The sequence below is a fragment of the Chelmon rostratus genome, chromosome 21 (assembly GCF_017976325.1).
Source record: "Chelmon rostratus isolate fCheRos1 chromosome 21, fCheRos1.pri, whole genome shotgun sequence".
Taxonomy (NCBI): Eukaryota; Metazoa; Chordata; class Actinopteri; order Chaetodontiformes; family Chaetodontidae; genus Chelmon; species Chelmon rostratus.
Genome location: NC_055678.1, coordinates 14778164 through 14802776, shown reverse-complemented (window position 1 = coordinate 14802776; position 24613 = coordinate 14778164). Strand labels below are relative to the sequence as shown.

The window sequence follows — 24613 nt, the reverse complement described above, 5'->3', positions numbered from 1 at the left end:
AGACTTTAGAAATGGGAATGGGAATGAAATGGAACTCCAGGGGTAATTTGCACAGCCTGTATATACCGTGTCATATGCACATAGAAACAAACCTTTTCCTATATCATTAGCACACATAATTGAAAACACTTCTAATAGACGTTAAAACAATCAACAGTTGAGTTATATTGAACTTTAATTAAACTGACTCATTAAAAGAATGAATGAAGATAGATGAACTTAAACCCCTTAATTAGCATGCTCACAATGAAGCGATATGCATACATTGTAAAAGCCATAAAAGTATCTACACACACACTACGACACAATAATGTGAGTAAATGTGGGGAATGGAAAGGCAGCTACATGAGGGAAATTGATAGGCGCCATCTGGTGGCTGTATTTAAGAAGTATGGCTTGAATTCTCAATACAAAGTTTATACTGTAATTTTAAGCCAGTAATGCTGCAGAGATTTTAGTTAAATCATATAAAGTAAAATATTGACCCAACCATTAGCTACATAATGCTGCTAGTGTGCTACCTGGCTCTTTGTTGGGCCTCAGTCACCGTGATGCGTCTCTGGGCCTCCTGACGGAGCTTCTGTTCTTTCATGTTTATGGAAACTAACTGCTTACGTTCAAAAGCTGGAAAGAAAAAATGGTTGAAGAATTGATGGATCGTCTGGATCCAAAGCTCCAGTTCATGGCCTTTGGCCTCGACTCCTCTGGTTTGGGCACGCTTTCCATCATCTCTCTGGTCTTCTGTGTGCCCTGGAGGAATGAATCATAACATTTTGAGAATAATAGCCAACGCTAAATATGTCTCAATGACACAATGCATTTGCATTTAAAACCTATTTGTCAAGATCTACTGTACATAAATACTGACTGGACATGACTTCAAGCTTTGTTTCTTTATGATCACTGTAAGGAATATAATTTGTGTTTTCACTTTCTGAAAACAGCATATAAAACACTGCTGCCCTTCCCCTTCTATGGTTTATACATACATATAAATATACATTTAATACATTCGTTAAAAGAACCAGTAAATAAAAACCAACAAAACAAACCTGCAGACTGAGGTTCTTCACTGACTCTAGTCTTGACATGTTGACTCTCCGTGTCCTGAGCAGTGGATAACTCTGCTGTGTCACTTGATTTCTCTGTCTACAATAGGATGTAAATTCAATTATATGATTTTAAAGCTCACAGCATATTTCATTAATATCAACAGCAGGTGGCGTAACATTACTGATATTAGTAGATACTGTATCTGGACATCTTTCTTATCTTCCACAAAAAGATGGGTGTGCAAACTCTAGGACAGACATCCATAACTCATGTTGGCTTTGAAAGGATTGCATAGTGCAGCCCCAGTCATTAATTTGTGTTTCAGCATTAACAAAAACCTTTACCTCATACTGTATCAGTTGCAGTGTGCTGGAATAGCTACTCTCTCTATCTGCAGTGTGTAAGGTGTGCAGAGGTCAAGAGAAAGGGTCTGACCAGCTGGTAAGTGCTGTTTGTGGTCTGCAAAATCTTCTCTCTGGCCTCCACCTCAGGTACATCCCTCCTGGCCCCGGTGTTGGGGCTGGACAGCGCCTGGCCCTCCGCCAGGCCTTCAGAAACCTGCTGACACTTCACCTCAGCAGAGCCCAGAAGGACCTCAAAAAACTCCAGGAATGTCATCTGCAACAGAAAAGTGTGGGACAACAACAAAAGTGATACGGAGGGGGGGAAGGAATATACAAAAAATCGGTAAGCAGATGAATGCTAATCTTTCAATGGACACTGAGACATAATGAATGAGTTAACTGGTGTAAACACTACAGGCTGACCTCCAGATCCAGGCAGGAGGAAAGGTTGCTGGGGTCACGGCTCTCTGCAGTTATGATCCCCAGTAATCTCGCTGCTGTCAGGTTATTGTCCAGCAGATGAAGATCCTGGCAGGGTGTACCAGGGAGAAAAAAAACAGAGTTGACCACTTTGATGCAAACTGGATGTTATTGAAAGTTTCTTGTATTTTTACAACTGCACAAGAAATCTCATCAAGTAATAAAAATTGGGCAATCCTCTGGTTCAGAAACTACATCTGTTTCTTATGCTACGTGGGGGAAAAAAGGAATATGAAGCAGTAAATATGCACGTTAATCTTCATGCTTGCACCTTGAACATCCACAGCAGGTGTCGGCAGGTCATGGTCTGGTCATCTCTATGGGCATCACTGACTTTGCAGTAAACCTGATAGATTTCCCAACTCTTCTTCAAGTAGTTCACAGCCACCACAGCACAGTCTGGCTGCCTAAACAGGAAGCCTGGATCAACACAGCCATAATCAATTAACTAAGCATCAGTTTCTGCAGGTGTGTCGTCTCAGACAAAACATGAAAAAACAGCAGACAAGTGAGGAACCTGCAAACTGATGATGCCCTGACAGAAACATTGAACTAATCTTTCTTTTCTTCACTATTTTGCTATGTTTTCAACAGTTTTTTTGCTCAATCTTATTACATAACTGGTTTTACTGTCCTAATTTCCCCCATTTGAGGCTTCTTATGTTGTATTAAATCAGTTTGAAGCTTCATTTCTCACATAATTCGGTTGTGTGCACATGAGCCAGTAACACTATACTGTTAGTACCTTTTACATTCTTAGCATTTGGAAGAATGTTGTCTGTCATCAGTTTGGAAAAACAGGCAGCCAGAAGGTTTTTTTGTGACCTGTGAAAAGATGAGAAGTTGTGTTTCTCCACTCAACATTAGTTACCAGGGATAAAAAGGAAAAAAGGAAAAAAAAAAAAAGGAAACAGTTTATATTCAAAGTGTGTCCTTGTATTTTCTGAGTGAAACCTTTGCAACTCTAACTTCCCTGGAGCTCTTTTTTTGTTTATTTCTATTAGCTTTTTAGCTCTTTTCAACACAAGCTGGATAATGTTTGAAATTTATTGCCATCAAGTAGCGCATCTGTGATGCTGTTCTTTGGCACAGCTGAGCTTTGAGCTAAATGCTAAAAATCCACATGCTCACAATGACAATGCTAACGTGCTGATGTTAAGCAGGTATACTGTATTTTTTTCCATGTTTATCATCTTAGTGTAGGGTGTTAGCATGCAAACATTTGCTAATCAGCACAAAACACAAAGTACAGAGTACAGGTATTTAGTTATAAACCAAAGTACTGGACCAACTAAATTAAGAATTTAACGTGATGATGGCACTAAATGGAAAGTTGGGATCATCAGACATATTATGGTTCAATTAACATGAAAGAGTGTCCCAACTTTAAAGTTGGTCCATCCAATCGTTGTTTTTTATTATTTCACTCAAACCTACGATTTACAACTACATGGTAACACTATAGAATAATCCAAGGGGTCACCTTAGTCATTAATCATTTCAGTTTGGACCAATACTCTCATTCCTTGAACCGTGCGGACAGCTGCTTTTCTTTGATACTTGGTCCATAATTTAGAGGTACAAGTGTTTCATCTACCGATAAAGATCTGTTAAGAGTCATCCCTTACACCATGTCCTTATGGTAGATGTGGTAGGCCACAACCACTAGACAGCTGAGGAGTCTACGAAGAAGCATGGGGATAAACGGAGAGTGGGTCTCTGTTGTAGTGGCATCCTCTGAGACATGCAGAGAGTAAAAACATTAAGTTCAGTATCCAAGTTTACAAAAAAACTGTCATTATGAAGCTGTCAATGTCCTGCTCTGTAGGTGTGAGTTGGATTACGTATGTAGGAGAGATTGTGTGTGCTAGTCCTTCTCACCCCTGATCAGATGGTCAATCTGTGTCAGAGTGACGTCATGATGGTGAATGTTACAGTCCTTGAGCAGGCGCCAGAGCTGGAGGTGGGTCAGGAGGAAGAACTTATTTGAGGAGTGGGCATGGCCAAGCCTGCTGTAGAAACGGTAGACAGACCTCAGCTCTGCGCCCTGCATCAGCACTGCAAACTCCACCTGTTACACATGAGCCACGGCATCAGGGCAGGACTGAGGGTGAAAATAAGGATGGGGGGAAATACTTTACTGCGTGAAGTTGGACCTGACCTGTTTACGCTCAGTGTCCCGCTCACTCTCAGGGATTACATCCAGCAGATATTCAATGTTTAGAGCCATGTCTGGTCCTAAGAGAGATGAGTCAGTACCTGACAGAGGAAATGCACCTGAAACAAGATACAAAATTATCAGCCGTTTCACCTGAGGACTGTAACACTGTTAATGATTCCTTGGTGGCAGGAACATTTTGAAAGCACTGTAAGTGTTTACCACACAGAGGAATGGGAGCTCTGTTACCATTAAGGTTGTGTGTCATCATCTGATCGTCCACAAGCTCTCCTTCAAAGACACATCCATCCTTTAAAGTGAATTTTCCCTACGAACCATACAGTACAGCCACTTTTACAATTTGTGTGTATCGTAGGTGTTGTGTGAGTGAAAGAAGAAGAAGGGAAAGAGGATATTTGCATGCAAATCTTTTCTATGTAATTCACTGCAGCACTGCACCTCAATGCTGCCTGAGGAAGAGCACTGAGTTTTAAATGGATTTTATATCTGGATGCCAGATCATAGCTGCTCGAACATTAATCTACTGCTATTTATAATGCACTTCTAAAGCATCAATAAAAGGCACTTCCAAGCAAGGTGCCTCCAGTAGTGTTTTTTGGGGGACCTACATGTATTGACTGTACCACTGATTAACCTTGGCATGTCTTTTGTTGTTACTCCATTCTCCTTCGTAGATCGCACCACCGGCGTAGTAAAAGGTTCCCTGTCCGTGCCTGTGACCCTGAACAAAATCGCCTGTGTATCGATTGCTCTGGGAATACTGGGATCCATTCGCTTGCCTCAGGCTCCAGACGTGTGTGCCTCGTCCATGCTGCCAGAGAAGAGAGCTCATGTGATTCACAACAAAACACGTAAGTCAGGTTTGGGCTTTAAGGAGGATTAAAAGATACTAGAATGAATGCAATATTTATGAGAATAGTCTGGGAGAGGGCTGAGATAAAACTATGTTTATGCGTGCATGGCTTGCTTTCATACCTGGAATCCATTCTGCCACATGCCAACATACTGCTGTCTTGGTTTTAGCCACCTCATTGTGCCCTCTCCATGTCTCAGGTTGTTCCTCCACTCACCGGAGTAAATGTTACCAGAGGGGTAGCTGTTAAAGACACAGACGTAATCTTGGGCCAGTTCAAATGCAGCTCAGGCTAAAGATTATTAATCATGTACTCCATACATACTGTCTCACTCCCCAGCCTTCTCTGTTGTTCTTTACCCAGTCTCCTTTGTACCAAGAGGTCTTATCCTGGTTATAATACACTGCACCCTAACACAAAGACAATCAATTAAAACAAATCTTAAAAATAAAAAGACTATACCTGATATTAATTGTAGGATCATACCTTTCCGTGCCTCTTGCCCCAGTCCCACTGCCCTCTGTATGACACACCATTTTTTGCACATTTGTAGGTTCCAGTCCCATGTCGTATGCCATTATACACCTCCCCTGTATAGAAGCTGCCATCTGGCCAGGTGTAGGTGCCCCGGCCCATGGGCATGTTGCACACAAATTCTCCCTGTTGGATTAGAAACTCAGTCCAAGATTTTGTTTGCATGTCGAGCTCCTCATTTTATCATACTCTGTTTTACTTTACCTTACCTATTTGATTTTGTATGTATACAGGGTGCATGTTAAGGAATGTTAAGTACAGATGGGTTGTTGTAAAGCACTTTGAAAAGTACCCCAGTAACGCTCAGTACAGTATCAGTATATCATTATTGTACCCTACCTCATATTTCAGTCCGCCTGCCTGGATGAAGACACCATGTCCATCCATAAGTCCCTTGGAAAACATCCCCTTCAGAAACACAAAGCAGTGACTTTATGATATCTTTTTGTTTGGCCTTGTGATAACTGGAGCAAATGACATTTAAAGATTTCTGGTGCATTTTCAGAATGTATTTGGTTTGGTTTCATAATGTGGTGGTCTTTGCATTGCACCTTGTAAATATGGCCTCCTTCAAAACAAGCGACCCCTTCTCCATGAAACTGGCCTTCACACAGTTCCCCTTCATATCTGTCAATAAGACACCAACATGGACTCGTCAGTTACAGCCAGTCCAGCGTGTGGGTGCTCAAAAAGATAATTATCTCATTAATTTACCTCTGAACAATTAAGCTAACAAGTGTGGGGAGCTCGTAAATGTCGTCACTGTCGGGCTGATCCTGGCTGACATGATGGCCTCGCAGGTCGCTTTGGTCCACATCCGCTGAGTTCACCTTTAAACCAGCGGAGCAGCTCGCAGACTTTCTCTTTTCTTTTTCCTGCGCTGTCTGCGACAGCTCTGCGTTTCCACACGTTTTCTCGTTTCCCGGTTCATCGTTTTTTGTTGTAGTTTTGCTCTTTTCTTTCCCCTGTGTCATAACGCGCCGTTTATTTATCTATCGCGCAAGCTAGCATCATCTCCATGGTAACGGTAAAGAACGCTAACTACTACGGCAACCTTTGCCAGTCAAAAAGGGTAAACCGGAACATGTGGTACTACCAGTGATTGAACCAGTAGAGGAATGTCAATCAGTAAGTTTACTGTACTAAAATACAGTTAATTTAAACACTGTATTGTTTAAATTAAAGATACTTGAGTATTTCCATTATATCTATTTCCATTAAATCTAACCTAATATCTCTAAATTTGGTGACTTTTATTTTCAATTTGTCTAATAAACTGAAGGATTACAGGTTCCTTTTATTAACTTCAACTTCTTAAAATACCTCTTTAACCTCCCTCTTGGTTTAGGTGTAAAATGCATTATCACAAAGCTGAAAACAGACCTGTTTTTCTGAGCCCATGAAGAGTGGGCCTTTTAGAGATTGTAGTCACAGGACAGCAACACCACAAACACATGATAATCTTTAAAAAACAGAGTGGACCGGGGGTAGAGAGAGAGAACAGCATGCAGCAAAGGGCCATCGGTTGGAATCAAACCTATTTTTGACAGTTTAAGTAAATTTTGCTGCTAATACTCACATATTTTAAGTTGTGAATGCAGCACTTTTATTTCCACCACTGGATTTAACAGCACAAATAAAAGAAAGGGGCAATACATGATGCAAAATACCTTGTTTATTTCCTCTATTAATCCAGTATTAAAATATAAAAACTATTATTTTATGATGCAAAATACAAATAAAACCCAACATATCTTAACAGATACTATGAAAAACATTCTTAACAGTCAATATCAAGAATTTGAACCATACAAATATAGAGTATCTTCTACTTGGTCTCAATCTCTCTATCTGTTCAACAGAAATAAACTGGAATGAAAGCACAACTGTTCCTGTTACAGCAAGCTAGTGTAAAGTGCAATTCTCCAACAGTTCCTTCCTTGACACGGTCAGTCTTGTGAGATGATGTCCAGGTTGGCGAGGTGTCTCATGGTGGGCCTGCCGTGAGGACAGTTCCATGGATGCTCAATCTCCCCCATGTGAACCAGGAGCTTCTTCATCTCACTGACACTCAGAGCAGTGCCAATCATCACCTTTAGATGGACATGAGAGAAACAGGAGATCATATCAGGAAAATAGTAATGTCATCAGTTAGTCTGTAACAAATCAGAATAAGAAGTTTACATTTGTGGCTTCCATGCAGCCATTTGCCTCCACTAATTTCAGTACAGTATTACAACTATTATGCAGATGTTAAAAGGTTTCTCATGCACATCCACTCTACTCCAATCTACAGTGATGTAAAGCATGTGTAACTGGCTGTAAACTGCCAAAACATACAAAAACATTTGTGTAGTTCTATAACCACTAATGACCAAAGTAGAAAATTAACTTTTGATGATTGCTGATCCTAATCTAAAGCCAAAATCAGTCTGTGAAAATATCAGAAAATATTTCAAAGTATCTGTTTATTGTCACTATGAACTCACAGATTTTCGACAGGCTCGGGAGGCAAACATCTGCCTGACGCGGGACGGTCGACACATGACCCCTGGGCTGTCACTCAACATGAAGATCAGCTCTTCAATGTCAGCTGGGCCAAATGTCCAGTTTTTACTGGTGGGCAGAGACACCAGCTTAACCCTCTCCATCACCTGAGCTGCAGTCACAGTAACAAAGCAGTTTCAGTATTTGTAATCATCAAAATGGGAATAAAACAGCTCTGAACTAGAGATAAAATCAGCCCATTAATGTTCATACCGTCCTCATCGACGAGGAATTCAAAGCCATTCTTTCTGAAAATCTCAATGTTCTCTATGAGAACATTTTCACTGACAGCAGTGAGGTGAAGCTTCTGAGGGCTGCAAACATAAAGGGAAAAGCAAAAACAGATCACTGACCAGGAAAAAGGAAATTCTAAACAACAGAGGGCAGAAATCATCAACTGATTTCAATTCTTACACTATGAGTTTCTGTCCCTGGAGCACGGTGTGCTGCTGCAACATCTCAAAGTTGTACTTCTCGTCTGTGGCATGCTGGTCAATCATGAAGATGTCCCAGTTTAGTTTGGCGATAATGAAGCCCAGGTTAAACTGACCGATGATCTCCATCTGTTTGAACATGTCTTTACTGTAGGGATGAAAGAAAGATCATGAACTAGTGGAAATCACACAACAATATTGGCAGGTTCATTCAGCAGTAGTTACAGGAATGAACTACCTTATTTCTTTCCTGAGCTCTTCCTCTGCACTCTGGTTTTCTCCAGGGTTGATCTTGGCCCTGAAGCGTCGATAGCGCAGATCCTCCCCGGCCCTCTGTTTCTGCTGATCCTGTAACCTCTTCGTCTTCCCTACAAGCTCCTGAAAAGAGAACTGGAGAGGCACCGTCCTCCTCTGTCGGCAGACCGGAGCGTCCACTGTCAAGGAGGATTTCTCAAAACGGTTTGAAAAAGTGTTGGACTTGTGTTCTGTCGGGAAATGTGGTGTCTCTGTCCTGGCCTTCTTGGCATCTGGGCTTACAGCGTAGTCCTCAATGGAAGTGCACGGCTCAGCCTGAAACTCCGCTTTTTCAGAAACAACGTGACTATTGTCGGACGTTTCTTCAAATGTCTCATCTTTTACACTGGGTCCGTCAGCAGCTGGTTCAGGAGAACTGGACTCCAGACCAGAATCCTGAATATCTGGCGTTGTCATGGTAACGTCACAACTGGACACAGCACTGTCTCTCTCAGAGTCTGTATCACTGAGTGTTGTTCCGTACCTGAACGCATCCAGCACCGACTTTCCCACTGCGAAGCATTTTGCTGGATCTCTTGCGGGTTTCGCAGGAGATTTCACACTCGGGGTGCTGGAAGGAGGTTTGACGGTGCCCTTAAAAAAAGACTGTAGTGTTTTCTGTGCTGGGCCAAAGTTAGCAGCTTTGCCCACACTTGACTTGTTCCCAGAATTGGAGCTCTGATGACTTGAAAAGGCAGCTTTTAGGCCGGCCAGGTTTAGGGATGACTTTGGGCTCTGAGTGACTGGTTCCTTTCCAGGTTCTCCCGTGTTCTCATTAGATGGAACAAGCTGACAGATTTCAGATGCTTTTGTATCTAGAGACAAGTGACAGGCAAAATAAAAACACTGGAAAAGTACTCTAAGTGATATTATTCTGATACAATATAAATATATCGTTTCAATATTGATACATAGGCTAAATATAATGATCAGTTCTTACTGATGCTGGGTATGGGTGTATAGTTCAGGCTGATCTTATTGACTCCAGCCTCATACATGTTGATAAGAGATGTCTTCAGAATAGCCAGCAAGAGTTTCTCCTCCTGAAGGAAAATCTGTCGCTTGTCCGGGGTGACGTTCACATCCACACATTCTGGAATAACACCACAAAAACACTCATGTAGTACGGGAAGTCAGCAACGTATTTCAGAAATAACTTTTAATTTTCTTACCTGAGGAAACAGCTATGTTCAAGGCAACAAATGGATACTGATGTCTGTTGTACATATGATACACTTCGTTCACAATCTTGGTCACCTGCAAATAGGGAATAACCAGAGATTAGGCTGAGAATGTAAACCCTCACTGCTAACATTTGAGTATAATTGTCCTCATTTAACATTCATTAGCACAGTATAAACATTTAACAAATGGTTTATAAGACACTACAATGTAAGTGCAAGCAGATATATGTTTTCTAAGGTACTTGTTTAACTCCTGTAGGCACCAAAGTGGAAGAAGGTGTATAAACAACCAATGAATATAAGCACTTAAAATGTCCTTGTATCATCTTACAACTAGATTACAGCATGTTATAAACCGTTATTAAATGTCTGTATATGGTTTATAAATGCCTAACAGCAGGGGCTTAAACAAAGCACGAGTTACCTTCAGGGGATCACATGGCCGGTTGTTAATGAAAAAGAATTGCCTGTCTGTGGCACTTCTCCCAACACCATGGTCTCCTCGTGACACAAACCCTGTGATGCTGCCAAAGCAGAGATTTTAATTTTTTTCAAAAAGCTTTGTTTGCGGAGAAGGCATTAAACAGGAATTCCCTACAATGGTGTCACTCACGAAAACATCTGTTTGGGTAGATCTGCATCTTTGAGTCCATATTCTTCAATAACATTTTCTGTCGGCGACACTTGCTGAAAGGGCAGAAGACTCTGTAGCTGCAGAACACATGACAGACATCAAAATTACACATTTAGCAAACCAAGGAAGGAACGTGTTTACAAAACAGCTGGCATCTTCAGCAGAGGAACTATACAGTTCCTCTATGGGTTGGGGATTTTCTTCAATTCTTGGAAAGGTGTTTTATTTAGTTCAGGGCAGCACCTTGGACAATTTGGACTGTCATCCCACAGCAGTGATACAATCAGATTGCAAACAAACACTAAAGTCAAGAAACGCATGAAACCGATGTTCTAACCTGTTTTGGTCCAAATATGGCCCCTATGTTGTCTCTCATACTCTGGCTGCCACTGGTGCCGAGGACTGTGCTGCGCTTTCCCTGCCCATTTTGGTTGGTGCAGGTAATACGCACTCCTGTCGATATGATACAGTAGGACTGCAGGATGTGTATCATTCTGGCGTACTCCTAAAAATACAGAGCAATTAAAAATGAAAGACATAGGCCGTTAAATTATCCACTGATTGGATCAGAACTAATAAATTCAAAGATACGACATGAAAACTGACAATTACAAGGTATTTATATTTGTATTTATATATACAATCAAATTCCACGATGTTCTGAGACTTTACTTTTACTTCAGATTTAGTTGAATTATGTTAAATTCTTGTTGGTGCTTTTGAGTGCTCTGGGCCCTTTACCGTGTTACATTTCTGACAGCCATTTTCATTTTTACATTGATTACATTGATTGTTTTTCGTGGCATCCACTAGGTTCCATTCATGTTATGAACATCAGCTTACAAAGTTACAACTTACAATGTTCACATTGTCTGTATAAACGTGAGACAGATCCTTTAATGATTGACCTTCTTAATATTGCGTTGGAACTCCTTGTGTCGAACAGGCAGGGTGTAGAAGAGCTGCTGCAGGCTGACTGTGGAGCCCTGCTGCCGGGGATGGGGTGATTGCTGCACTAGGTGACCTTTATGGTCAAACACCAGCTTGGTTCCCACCTGGCTGGACTCGTGGCATGTCACCACACTCAGGTTACTGAAGCCAGAGGGGTCAGAAGGAATTTTAGCTGATGAGATGACAATAAATGCTTACGTGCTGGATTAAAGTAGTGTTGAAATGTTTACCTCAGAGCACATAAAGAGCTGAGAGCTTCACCTCTGAAGCCAAATGTTTCCACATGGATGAGATCAGAAAAGTCTCTCAGCTTTGACGTGTGATGCTTCAACGCTGTGGAACGGATGGAAGAGGTTTCACTTCCCCAAAAACATCAGGTAGACTTTGACGAACAAGGTAAACAAAGCTGACACTTACTCAGTCCTTCGAAATTGGCTTCTTCTACTCCTTTGCCATTGTCTGACACTTCGACTAGTTCAGCTCCACACTCCTTCAGCCTGACATCTGGAACAAGCAACAATGTGATACTGAACTCAAAAGCATGATATTGGAATGTTTTAAGTCAAATATGGTGCATTGTTATTTAAGCAAAGCTAGAATGATTATTTTGTCAACATTCACAACTGTAGCCCTCATGAGTGATTGTTGGGCTTTCAAAACCTCATTAGCAAATGGAGAACCCCAGGATCATTCTGTGTGCACCAATACTTGCCAATGTTGGTGGCCCCTGCGTCGATGCTGTTTTCCACCAGCTCTTTGACAGCGGTGGCCAAAGTCAGCACCACCTGTCCCGAGCAGATCTGATGCACTGAGTGCTTGTCAATGGCCTTGATGGCTCCGGCAGGTTCAGAGCTGCTGAGAAGAAAAGCAGTGCTCTGTGACAATGATGTATAACTTTACCATCTGCTAAATTTGTGTTGGAGCATAAGATTTAAACATAAGCTAGAAAAAAATCAAAGAAGTTATAAGCTCCCTAAACCCTGTGTCTCTCTGATCTGTGATGAATAATCTAAATGATGATGACTTAATTATGAAATGTGATGTCTAACCAAAACATAGTGCTAGGAAAGTTGGCTAATATACTAATTAGACTGTATTGTGGAGTGGCTCTATTATTCTAGTAACGACATGTTTCTGTATATAAGGATTCATAATGTGCATGAACTTGTAGATTTTTTCATTGAAGTGGGGTCCACGGTAATATTAGCTTACATGATAACAGAAAAGACTGGGTCTAAAATGTAACACGTTTAAAACTGTCTATTTGCATGATGTTAAAAACATCTGCACGCGGGTTAAATAAGGAAATGCTCTCGTGGCTAACTTACCAAGCATCAGACATTTTCAGTGAATGGAAAGCTTCAGGGTTGTAACATGTGACTCTATGTAACACGGTGAAAGAAGGCGACTCTCGCTAATTAGACGCCATCGTCAAAGGTACCTAACTTGTTTCCATTGTTGAAGAAATTTCAACACAACCGCTTCGCGACATCATGTTGTAAACACAAAAGTGAGGCTGTACCGCGCGAGGGCAGGGATTGTTCGCAAGCGTCAACCGTGCGCAAAACTGCGCAGGTTGACAAAATAATATGAAATGTTAAGTGTCTGAAAAAGCAACTTCATGGAACCAATATAAGATATAAGCGTGACAACGTCAAACAAATTATATATGTATATAAAAAGCATTATCAAAACCATTTTGTCAAACTTTAGTAGCATTTCGTCACCCAACCCGTCGCAATCTCTGATCACGTGGGCGCGTGTGCAAGCACCTCATATTATATAAAACGAATAAATTGCTATTTGTGGCAGGGTCATTCGCAATGGTTTGGGGCTGTAAACTTATATTTCTATTAGGATGCAACATGTTGATTGTATGCTGTAATTTTAGGTTAAACGTACTTATCAGTTAATGTTGCTGTGAATCGAGCTCGGACATCGACGGTCCCTTTCCGGCTACCGTTGCTGTTGAATCATGGCCGTCCTGCAGTGACATGACCGACCATATGGGACTTCTGAAAGAAAGATTTCGCTGTCTCTGCCGATACTTCAATGCGGAGTAGCTCAACATTTGGGAAGCTAGGACTCAAAGAGTAGTTGGACGCATCCTAATACTGATATGGGGTCGCTGTTGTGAATTGGGCAGCGCTTTTTTGTTCGTTTGTTTGTTTTTTTACTAAATAAGTACTTTCTTATGAGAAGCCACCATTTTTCACATAGAAAAATGCACCGTTCAGCGTCCAACATCGGACCCCTGCACTCGGAGGAATGTTCTGGCAGTCGCAGTAACCTTTTGGTCCACCGCAACATGAGACCCATCCGGAGACAAGAGGCTGAGAGTAGTGTTAGCTTGCTAAGTTTGGCAAGTGACGAGGACGATGAAGTCCAGTTTGACAGTAAGTAGCTTTTCTTCCTATACTTGAGGTTGCTGGGTAACGTAACGTAGCGCTTACTGATCCTTACTAATGACATCTTCAGGCTCATGTTCTCAGACATTGGACAGCTCCCTCCAGAGCCCAAGAGAGCTTCTCCGCGACAAGTAACTTGAGTTTCATGTGTAAAATTGGTAAATTGCCCCTTTACCCTTAATCTTATACAAACTTGTAGTTGACAGTGAGCTTGTATAGGTCTAGTGACATCATCAGGATGTAAGATCAAGTCCAATCGTTGGTCAGCAATGAGATTGTACTGCAAAACAAGTCGAGACATGCCCCTCCACACATCCCGCTGTATAATGAAATGAGAGTGAAGACATGTCAGGAGATTTTGCCAGATTTCACCAAGAAACCGCCCTACTTCTCATTCTGACACAGTGGGCCATGTGTTTATAGAGTGCAGTTAGGTGGAGGAGGCTACTGTCTGCTGGAACTGGCAGATAAGCATTACTGCTGTGTACGCCCCCTTATGTATAAACAAGATCAGCCACATTTTTGCCTTGGATGTGAACAGGATAATGATTAGCACAGCTCTGAGTGCTTAATATTGGACCAAAAGTGTGTCTATACAGAAAAATGGACCTAGGAGAGAAAAACATTGTTGAGATGATAGCAAAAGTTATTGAAGAAGGTAAGACTATGATGAAGAAATATTGTGGTTATATATGTATTTGAGTTTAATCGCAGTTCAACAAAGTTAAATATAAGAGAAACTGTTGTTTTGTGCCACAGTCTCCTCTCTGAGCCTTTAAAGAGAAAGTTCTCATTGTAATAAGAAAAAGAAAGAAATGTAATCCTTTGCTTCCTCTTGGTCATTTTCCTTTTTCGTTCTATATGTTCAGCTTCCGACACAGATGATAACCACGAGGTTTTGATGGCTGGTAGACGTTACCTGTCCATCCAGGAGTTTGCCTCAGCAATCCCCAACCACCTTCTCCTTGGGTCTCTACTGGAACACCTGTGCTTCGTCTACGAGAGCAATCCAGCACGTTCGCGTATGCTGTTCAAAGGTACGTACTGACATACTGTCTTGGAATTGATAGGTACTTCAACAGCTGCACATTTTAGATTGTTTGTTATCAAGTCCAAATTCAGTAACAAGTGATCTTGTTGTTCCTCTGACAGTCATTGGCCAGCGTTTGGCCGCCATGAACCTCCTCTCACCTTTGGCCATAAGCGATGAGTTCAGCACTGTCAGACTCCAGCACAACCGGGCCTTCACTGAGCTGCTTCATGCTGCCAGCTCCTCAGTGTATCCACAGGTAACTGGAGAAATCCCCAGTATGTCCACTTTGTGTCTTTGTTGTGGTTTTTGATGTTGGGACCAATTAAATGTTTTGAACTAATTACATAAAGTGAGTATTTGCACTTGCTGTCAAAGACATTGTCAGTAAGAGTACTGATCACAGCAGTAAACTCAGCTTCCATTTTTGCAAACTGAATAAGGCTTCAACAGTTTACTGGGTTTTACAATCTGGTGTTAATTGTTACTTGTTCCTCTTTTCATTTTGCAGGGGCAACAGTGTCTCAGCACAAACACGCACAATCCTGCAGTCAGGTAGGCTGCACTTTTTTTTTTTTATTTAAAGAATTTTCTAATGGCAAAAGGTCAAAGGGGTACACACATATACACACATACATAAAGGAGCAGAATAATAATACCGCCAGCTGAAAACAACAACATATTAGAGGAGAGAAAAATTTAGTATTTAAGTATTTTGTAATTTGTAAACACACCTTTTAAACTGGCCTATTTGGTCTGATTGTGTTTCACATTGAGTTTTGCAGTGATGATTATATAGTTAGTTGTCATATTAATGGATTATTGCATATTACTGCTTTGTTTGATTTTATGACATCATAATACATTGTTGGTTGTTTTTATCTATGTCTTGAAAGGCACCTGCAGAAAATGCATTATTATTATCATCATTTTTGTTTCGTAAGAGTTATTTGTTTTTGCCTTCCTACAGACCTAAGGAGGGACTGTTTCAAGCACAGACGTCCCGGTATCTTAGTGAATTTGAAGAAATATGTAGACTTGGAAAAGGATCATATGGAAATGTTTGTAAGGTATTTTACTCCATACTTTTTTTAAAGAAACTCCTCTAAAGAAGAACGTGAGCTGAGTTGATCAACACAGTCATGTAATGTGTGACATCATCTTGCAGGTTATGAACAAACTCGATGGGCAGCATTACGCTGTGAAGAAAATTCTCATCAAAAAAGTCTCAAAGGATGACTGCATGAAGGTGAACCATCGGCGTTTTATCAATGGAGCCTTTTTTTACGCCCACATACAGAGATATAACAGACTTGTGTCATTTTGTTTTGCTCTAGGTCCTCAGGGAAGTCAAAGTGTTATCTAGCCTGCAGCATGTAAATGTTGTGGGCTATCACACTGCTTGGATGGAACATGTACAGCCGGCAGCACGTGAGTATTAAGCTGCGAGTTTGTGAGTGAAGTTACTATTCCAGGAATTAAGTGAAGAATAGCAACGACGACATGTAAACATGTGACAACACCTTTGTTGCAGAGCCTGAGTCTCTCCTGCCTGCGCTGGGGTCACCTGAACAACAAGACAGGTAGGATCCAGTTTACTGATTGTACATTAATTGTTATGGCCATTTTTCACCATTTGTTATCGTTGCATTAACCAAATGATTCAATCATTTTTCAAGCAAATAATCAGCATATTAATATATAATGGAATTAATCAGAAGTTGCAGAAGTAGTATTATTTGTTATACATTAGTAATATTAGATTTAATGATAGTATTTTTAACCCTGTGGTGGATTTCTTTGGATGAATGACAGACTTGACTCATAGCACAAGTGAATGGGCAAATTTTATATAACACTAAACTTCACTGTTAATTCTATGTAGAAATAGCATTAAAAGTGGGTAGAGTTACACATGTATGCTAGAAATGTGTTATAGTTATATAAGGTGGTGGTGGACCACCACCACTTTTTACAAATGGAAACTCTTCTCAGAGTATGAAGATGCAATAATAGTCATTATTTAATCTATCTTGACTCTTTCATTTGTAGTTCTGATGAGAGCCCTGACAACAGCAGCACCAGTGCCTCCATAGTTTTTCAAAGCCTCAGTCAAGCATCGACAGAGGCTGCCCCGAGTGCCAAAGTACCCCCAGGAGAGACCCAGCCCATCAAAGCTTTAGTAACAACGCAAGAGCAGGGCCAGGTGGTGTGTCCCAAGACTATGCGCCGCATCCCAACGAACTATGTCCCCTGTGTGTTCCTGGGACAGCAAGATCCCATGAAGAGCTCCAAATGCCCTGCCAGTTCAGCACTGTTAGAGGAGGAGTCCAGCAGGAGTAGCATCGAACTGAACAACAACTCCTGCGTCAGCAAGGAATGTCAGCAGTGGGCTGATGTTCGCACAACAAAGCATTCTAAAGAGGTAGGTGCTTAAAGAGGCTCTCAGTAATCAGACAAATCATTAGAAAGATGAAGATTGCCATGTTCCATAGCTTCCTGAAAGTAAACTGTGAAATGTGTGCGCAAAAACGTTTTCAGTTTTGTTTCACTGTGTACGTAGGTACAGTTCCACCTGATGCTCTACATTCAGATGCAGCTGTGTGAGCGCTCACTGAAGGACTGGATTACTGAGAGGAACACCAAGCCCAGAGAAGAACACACCTCAAGATGTAATTTCTCAAACAAACCGTAATTTCCGGACTATAGAGCGCACCTGATTATAAGCCTCACCCAGTACATTTTTAAAGGAAAAACCATTTTGTACATACATAAGCCGCACCTGTCTATAAGCCGCATGTGCCCACATTGAAACATGAGATATTTGCAAAGAAAGACGGCACACAGAAAGAGTTTTCAAAGTTTTAATAATATACCTTAACTTTCCTTTCCAAACAGTGCCTCTGACGCGGCAATAACACAACAGCAACATGGTAGCACAGCACTAACAGGGCCGGTTTAAAAAAACATACCGGTTAAAATCACTGAGACACGGCAGTAACACAGCAGCAACACGTTAGCACTCACTAACAGGGCTGGTTACAAAAACATCCCCGCTGCCGTTTCCAGCGTCTCACCATCGATTCATTTATGCCAAGTTTACGTGCAGCAGCTGTTTCCTTCATTATTGGCCAGCTCGATTGCTTTTAACTTGAAAGCTGCCTCATATGCATTTCTTCTTGCATTTTCCATGATAAGGGTCTGTTCATGCTAATTTTATTCATGCACAAAGCGCGAAGTTACATTAAACTTGCGTCTTCCTCGACACATATATTCCACCTGTCTCACTCTTACCTTTACTGCTCGGGCGCCCCTGGCGGCCGTTAGAAAAAATGCATAAATTAGCCGCATCATTGCATAAGCCGCAGGGTTGAAAGCTTGTGACAAAAGTCGCGGCTTATAGTCCGGAAATTACGGTATGCATTACTTTACATTATAACAGATGAGAGAAACAGAATTAGTTTATGCTGATGATACATTCCACATCTGTTCTGACGTATAAAATACATTTATTAAGTTGTTGTTGTTGTTGTTGTTGTTTTTATCTGAAGGTCCGTATGGATGCGTTGATGATGAGCACACACTCAGCCTGCTTAGAAGGATACTTGAAGGAGTGGAGTACATTCACTCCAGGGGAATCATGCACAGAGACTTGAAGGTAAGCCGCTTCAGTAAATTTTGTTTCATCAGATGCTGGTCTTATGCAAAGGCCCACTGCATGACTAGGACTAGCACAACTGTTAAATAGGGGCAGTATCAAATAAGTTATTAAATGAGTTCTGTTCACCGTCTGTCACAAAGGAAATGTGTAAATTCTCCCAGTAGTTAAATACAAAGTCATATAGACTCCCAGGAAGGATTTTTCTCAACTCTTTTCTCTTGTCTTGGACATGTTTTAGATAAATGACAATCTTGCAAATATCCTGAAGCCTCCTTGGCTGCTGAATGAGTGTTAGTAGCTGGTCTCTCTGTTTGAAGAAACATGGTAGCGTCAAGGTTAAGGGCAGCTGGCCCTTCTGGTTGTATAATGTAAGCGGGGAAGTCAGACTGAAGATTTTCACCAGCAGAGAGTTGTTCTTTACATTAGGCCTGTGGTTCAGGAATAGGAACAGACAGTTCTCCCCTGCTTTGCTCAGCTTATTGATGTTGGCTCCATGCCTGAGCAGCAGGTCCACCAGCTCCTCGTTACCCATGCTGCACGCATCCTGTAAAGGTGTCATCCCAATTTTGTTTGTAGCGTTGGCCTCAGCCCCTTGCTTGAGCAGCCCAGACACACAGCTATTGTCATCCTCTAGGGTTTTGGTCTTCACAGCCATTGCCACAACAGCTAGGTGTAGAGGAGTGTTTCCAGAGTGCTTCACCTCCTTGAAAATAGTCAAGAATTCACTTGAATTACTTGAATTGGCAGTAAAGTAAAGGCAAATGCGAATCACTGGGTGTCACCATGAACAGAAACCTTTGCAAGTGAATCAGTTACAACCCTGATTCCAAGAAAGTTGGTACGGTATCATCATATCGCAATCGTAATACTATCACCTGTTACCAATCAACCTGTTTACCTGTGTAATGTTCCAAACAGGTGTTTTTGGAGCGTTCCACAACTTTCTCAGTCTTTCCTTGCTCCTGCTACTTCATTGATTTGTTTGGTTCACCTCAAAAAGAGAAATTGGCGAGTTGAACTGGGGCTCAAATAAGCCATAATTTTTGTCTTTAGGTTGGGCACATTTCATGAATTCAGTGTTCTTATTTTTATTGAATTGTCATAACGAATATAATTTGAAGTATTTCCCTTCTTTTGCCTGTCTTACGTCAGAATTGTAGACCTTTTCAATGACAGACACTTTTGCCTTGTCCACAAGTACACTGGTATTTCTTAAAACAAAGCCTTTTCTATGCCCTTTGGTCACTGAAAGCTGACCTCCTGGACAAGTCCTGCCAGGGTGAAGCTATTCAGAAGCTCCATTTGCGATGTTGATGTGTAGACAGGTTTTGGCTTGTGATGACAGTGTGAGCGCCATTATCTCCTTTGTTTACATGAGGTGATTTTTTTGCAGGGGTTGGTTTGGCCAAAATAGTGCTACTGCTAACCTTGCTAACAGGCATTGTGTATATGTGCAGTTCTTCTTCCTATAAATTGAGGAACAGAGGTGTCCGAATGTGCTACAGGAGATCACTGCTACACAATCCAACACTCCCACAATGCAGAACCCACCACCAACCTCCCCCTCCTTCATTCTCAGTAAAATCCCATCCACACAAGTGCTGTCAAGAACATCTCAAACCAACAGGAGGCGATTTAACCCTAAAGCCGTGCTGGCCAATCAGAAGCTATTACCTGAAGGCTACCTAGATTTTCAATGGGTCTCGTCCAAAACTGTTGAAGCTGGGAGTAGGGTCTGTGTCGTGGGAGTCTCTGTACAGCTTTAAAAAGTCCTGTCGCTAAGGTTAGCACCAGCACTAGTTTGGCCATGTCTGCCATTGCATGAAACATAAACAAAGATAACCAGAGCACACTCTGTCAGTCACAGGTCAAAAACGCTCACCCTTGAAAACACATTTTTTTTTTATAAAATACGGTGTACTGTACGTGTGGACTTGGCATTTTAGAAATTTTTAGCAAAAAATCGTACAGCAAATGCCAACTACCAAAAAAAATAAATAGAAGCAGAGGAACTGCACGAACCATGTTAACATCTGCTCCCTCTTTGATCAAGCTGGCCATAATGTCTTTATGGAGGATCCCTACGGCCATGTGTAGGGGCGTCATCCCACAGCTGTCCACAGCGTTCACATCAGCACCATAGCTGGCCAGAATATGAATAGCAGACAGAGCCATGAAGCGAACCGACAGGTGGAGAGCTGATTGTTGACAATCCCCCTCCACCTAGGGAGTAACCACAAGAAACACATACCTTAGGCACAGCATTTCATGAACAATTATAAAAAGATTTAACCTTTAAACATAACAAATAACTCATTACTCATGACTTAACTCTGCCTATTGACTTTCACTGATAGGGGCTAGTGCAAAAAGAGGCTGAACACTGAATTGCTGTATGAAAAAGTTTTTACCACTGCATTGACGTTAACACCATGCTCACAGAGGAGCTGTAAACAGGCCTCTGCCGGTGTGCGAACTTTGGTCACCGCAGTCTGGACCTTGGAATCCGGTTTAGGCCAGGTCAAGATGCTCGGCCAACTGGTTATCAACAAGTGCAGAGTGGTTCGACCGAGCCGGTCCCTGTGTCAGACGCAATGACAGTAAGGTGCTAGCTTTTTATTAAGAGATAAAAAGGAGCAGTGACGTGCATGTCATTAGTACTGGGTGTCGCTTTGTAGATGTAATATGTGTCAAAAATGAAATTAGACACTTGCTGTATACTGGGTCTTGTCTGTCTAACACTGTAGTATTGATGGGTGGGGTGTTTGGTGTTCGTGTGTATATCCGGATTCTTGTCCGTGAGTGTTAGTTCAGACCTAATTTCAGGGTCTGCCCCTGCTGACAGCAAGCTCTGCATACTCTTTACTCTTCTGTAAGAGGCAGCCAGATGAAGGGGAAGGATAGCAAGACCCTAAGGCAAGACATGACAAGACAAGACAAGACAAACTGGTATCATACTGCAACACACAAACATTTTCTAGTTTAACACTATAACTTGTGTTGGGTTTTTTTTACCCTTTTCTTTTATATTCAGAAGTTAAATGATCACATTGAAGCATAAACATGTGACAGTTATGGCTGTCTATTAGAGCTGCAACGATTAATCAGTTAGTTGCCAACTATGAAATTAATCACCAACTATTTTGATAGTTGACTAATGGACTTGAGTAATTTTTTAAGAAAAAAGGAAAAATTCCCTGATCTCAGCTTCTGGAGTGTGAATATTTTCTGGTTTCTTCATGCCTCTATGACAGTAAACTGAACAGCTTTGTGGACAAAACTAGAACATTTTAGGATGTCATTTTGGGCTTTGGAAAACACTGATCAATGTTTTTTTTTTTTTTTTACCATTTTCTGACATTTTACAGAGCAGACAACTAATCCATTGATCAAGAAAATAATGGACAGATTAATCAACAATGAAAATAGTAATTAGTTGCAGCCCTCCTGTCTATGTTTGATGCAAAAAATGCCACGTTTCTGTCCATGTGTCAATTTTTATTTGAAGTAATAGTAATTTTTAAAACACAGTTGCCTTGTTGCTTTTACCTTCCAGAAAACTTCTCCGCGCGAACCAGCTTGTCTCCTGATGAAAAAGTTGCAGCCATACTTTTTGGAGATGTCTTGTATACGTCCCACATCTTCATCCATAATTGCAGTATAGAATTCATTGCTATGAATCTCGATAATGTTACCGCTCCTATCCTGATCCTCCATGCTCTTCTCCAGCATGATCAGGCAATGCAGCTTCACTGCCGTCCGTCTTTAGTTTTCCTCAAGGTGTGTGTGTTGGTTGAAAGCTGGTTATTCTGGTTTGCAGATGCAAGTCTACATTTCTCATAGGCATGTCAGCTAACTTGGATCTCCAAGGAGGGAAAATTAAAATGCCAAAGAATGCTAAAAACTTCTGTTTTCTGGGTTTGGTAGTTTCAGCAGCTACTTCTGTTTTCTGTGTTTGGTGTTTTCAGTCAGTCTGATTACATCATGTAGGTTTGAGAGTTGCGTGTTTAAGTTTGATGTACAGTCCTCCTGTTACAACTGATAACTTCTTGCTGCGTGCGGGGCCAATTTCAGGGACTGGTGGTGACACCCTTCTGTCTAATTTACAGTCTGGTTTGGTGCTTGTGGCACTTTTAGGAAAGCATGCTCTTGCATGCTTACCAATCCATCTTTCGAAGTGCAGGAATAAGTTAGTTCGTTGGGACAGTATATTAGAAAAATAGATTTAATTTTAGAATGTAATGTTAAATGGTCTGAAACCCTAAAATTGTTTATTTCTTCCCCTTAATATGTTGTATGAAACACTCTAATGTCACATGTATAAACCATAGATGTATGTATCTTTGCACCAAGTGACATATGGAACTAATTGCAATATCTTTGTTTTCACCACAGCCCAGGAACATTTTCCTCCACGATCATGACTGCCATGTTCGGATTGGGGACTTTGGTTTGGCCTGCGGAAATATAATAATGGATGGCCATAAAAGCACCGGCTCCCCCAGCAGTGGTAATACTACACCTCATAGCTTGTTATATTTTCATGACGGTACCTCACAGAATCACCAGTAGATGGTGCTCTATTTGCTTTAAAATCACATTTCTGGTGTGTTTTTTCCAGATTCCTCACATACCACAGGTGTGGGTACATTTGTATATGCTGCACCAGAGCAACTGAAGGGCTCCCATTATGATTCGAAGGTTAACACATTAATAATATGACATGCTATATTATGATTAATTCAGACTTAATTTTTTATGTAAAATGACACATATTTTTGTGCTATACTTTCTATTGTGAATCTTCATCATGTGATCTATTCTATGACTTTTTTAACAACTGCAAGTCTGAACTTTACTCGTATTGTTGCTGCTCTACCAGTCAGACATGTACAGCATTGGGGTGCTGGCTCTCGAGCTATTCCAGCCCTTTGGGACAGAGATGGAGCGGGTCCGGACACTTGGGGACCTGAGGGAGGGGAAAATCCCAGACTCGTTCTGCCAGAGATGGCCAGTCCTGACTAAGTACATCATGAAGCTGACGAGTAAAGAGCCAGGTGTTCGGCCCACTGCCAGCCAGCTTCTACAGAGTGAACTCTTCTGCAGTAAAGATATAGTATGTTGTATATGATATATATTAGCTCTAAAAATGATTACGTCTACTGACCTTTTATGCTGTAAAAAGTATTTGGGATTACTGATCTAAAATCTACAAAGTATGTTATTGTCTTGAAACAAATGTATATTCCATTTATATTTATACATTTAAATTTACTTAAAACATGCAGATTTTGATGTACTGTATGCGCGGGTACACTGTATGTGTCACCAGAAAGTGCTCCCTTGCGTTTGCAGTAAAATTCCTAATAATAACCAACAGACCAATTTTAAGAATATTTTTTCCCCTTCAGGTTATCCATGGCTTGCAGAGGAGGGTTGAAGAGCAGGAGGAAGAGATCATGCAGCTGAGGAGACAGATCAGTCAGCTTCAGAGCTCACAGGTCACAGTTCCTTTCTCTGAGTCAGAGAAGACCTGAGTCATTAACACCTCCACTCCTCACAGACTGTCAAAATTTGATTTATTCTATCACTGCTGTACTATGTTCTACTTGCCTGGTGTGAGTGAGTGAGTGAGTGAGTGTGCACGTGTGGGCATACATATGTAAGCATTTGAGTGTGTCTTGTACACCTGGATGTAAGGGTTGCAATTATTTATCTTCATTCAGCTGTTCAATAAAACCCATTTCTGCTATGTGTTGTGGGATTTCTAAGAAGCAATGTAATTATTGCTCATTTGAGATGTTGCTTTCATAGTACTACACTTATAACAAATTGAAAAAGTGACCTAGAAGCAGAATTGACCCGTAGTTGTGATTTTTGTGCCACTTCTTGATCCAGAAGAAAAAGCTGCTCCTTGTCAGCAAATTGAAAAGCAATTGGGGACACAATAAGCCTTCCCATTTATATTTTTTTATGGCAACATGGGCACAGGTATTTCTGTGCATGGATGTTCAAACAAATGTATT

General features: G+C 41.2%; 4 protein-coding genes across 7 annotated transcripts; 1 reads left to right on the top strand and 3 right to left on the bottom strand.

Moving 5' to 3' along the window:
* Positions 1-517: 517 nt before the first annotated feature.
* rsph10b (radial spoke head 10 homolog B) lies at positions 518-6418 on the bottom strand. The gene is made up of 17 exons (XM_041963399.1): positions 6159-6418; positions 5996-6071; positions 5784-5852; positions 5397-5570; positions 5235-5320; positions 5032-5152; positions 4691-4867; positions 4258-4363; positions 4039-4115; positions 3759-3948; positions 3506-3614; positions 2623-2702; positions 2149-2297; positions 1821-1925; positions 1489-1671; positions 1053-1149; positions 518-750 (listed from the first exon to the last, which is right to left on the bottom strand). Exons 1-17 carry the CDS (start codon positions 6416-6418, stop codon positions 518-520), a joined length of 2292 nt encoding a protein of 763 aa, XP_041819333.1.
* Positions 6419-7099: 681 nt separating this feature from the next.
* Positions 7100-12995, bottom strand: pms2 (PMS1 homolog 2, mismatch repair system component). 2 transcript variants are annotated; one of them, XM_041962747.1, is made up of 15 exons: positions 12817-12995; positions 12201-12343; positions 11906-11992; positions 11719-11821; positions 11446-11629; positions 10875-11042; positions 10517-10614; positions 10328-10427; positions 9892-9976; positions 9660-9812; positions 8664-9534; positions 8406-8573; positions 8205-8305; positions 7934-8103; positions 7100-7537 (listed from the first exon to the last, which is right to left on the bottom strand). In XM_041962747.1, the coding sequence occupies exons 1-15, from the start codon at positions 12828-12830 to the stop codon at positions 7394-7396; spliced, it is 2589 nt and encodes an 862-aa protein (XP_041818681.1). In that variant the 5' UTR covers positions 12831-12995; the 3' UTR covers positions 7100-7393. The 2 variants fall into 2 exon arrangements, with proteins under 2 accessions (XP_041818681.1, XP_041818683.1); XM_041962749.1 differs by having other exon boundaries at positions 12201-12340.
* Positions 12996-13410: 415 nt separating this feature from the next.
* eif2ak1 (eukaryotic translation initiation factor 2-alpha kinase 1) lies at positions 13411-24333 on the top strand. Of its 3 annotated transcripts, none has more exons than XM_041963107.1 (15): positions 13411-13884; positions 14766-14933; positions 15049-15185; positions 15438-15481; positions 15897-15996; positions 16095-16175; positions 16264-16357; positions 16461-16509; positions 16979-17351; positions 17490-17598; positions 18478-18584; positions 22983-23097; positions 23209-23288; positions 23470-23703; positions 23999-24333. In XM_041963107.1, the coding sequence occupies exons 1-15, from the start codon at positions 13683-13685 to the stop codon at positions 24122-24124; spliced, it is 2019 nt and encodes a 672-aa protein (XP_041819041.1). In that variant the 5' UTR covers positions 13411-13682; the 3' UTR covers positions 24125-24333. The 3 variants fall into 3 exon arrangements, with proteins under 3 accessions (XP_041819041.1, XP_041819042.1, XP_041819043.1); XM_041963108.1 differs by lacking the exon at positions 13411-13884 and adding an exon at positions 14424-14554; XM_041963109.1 differs by lacking the exon at positions 13411-13884 and having other exon boundaries at positions 14793-14933; positions 15897-15991.
* Positions 17839-22533, bottom strand: LOC121625068 (ankyrin repeat domain-containing protein 61-like). Its single transcript, XM_041963110.1, has 5 exons — positions 22137-22533; positions 21404-21498; positions 20999-21167; positions 20610-20810; positions 17839-19290 (listed from the first exon to the last, which is right to left on the bottom strand). Exons 1-5 carry the CDS (start codon positions 22317-22319, stop codon positions 18667-18669), a joined length of 1272 nt encoding a protein of 423 aa, XP_041819044.1. The 5' UTR covers positions 22320-22533; the 3' UTR covers positions 17839-18666.
* Positions 24334-24613: the final 280 nt, after the last annotated feature.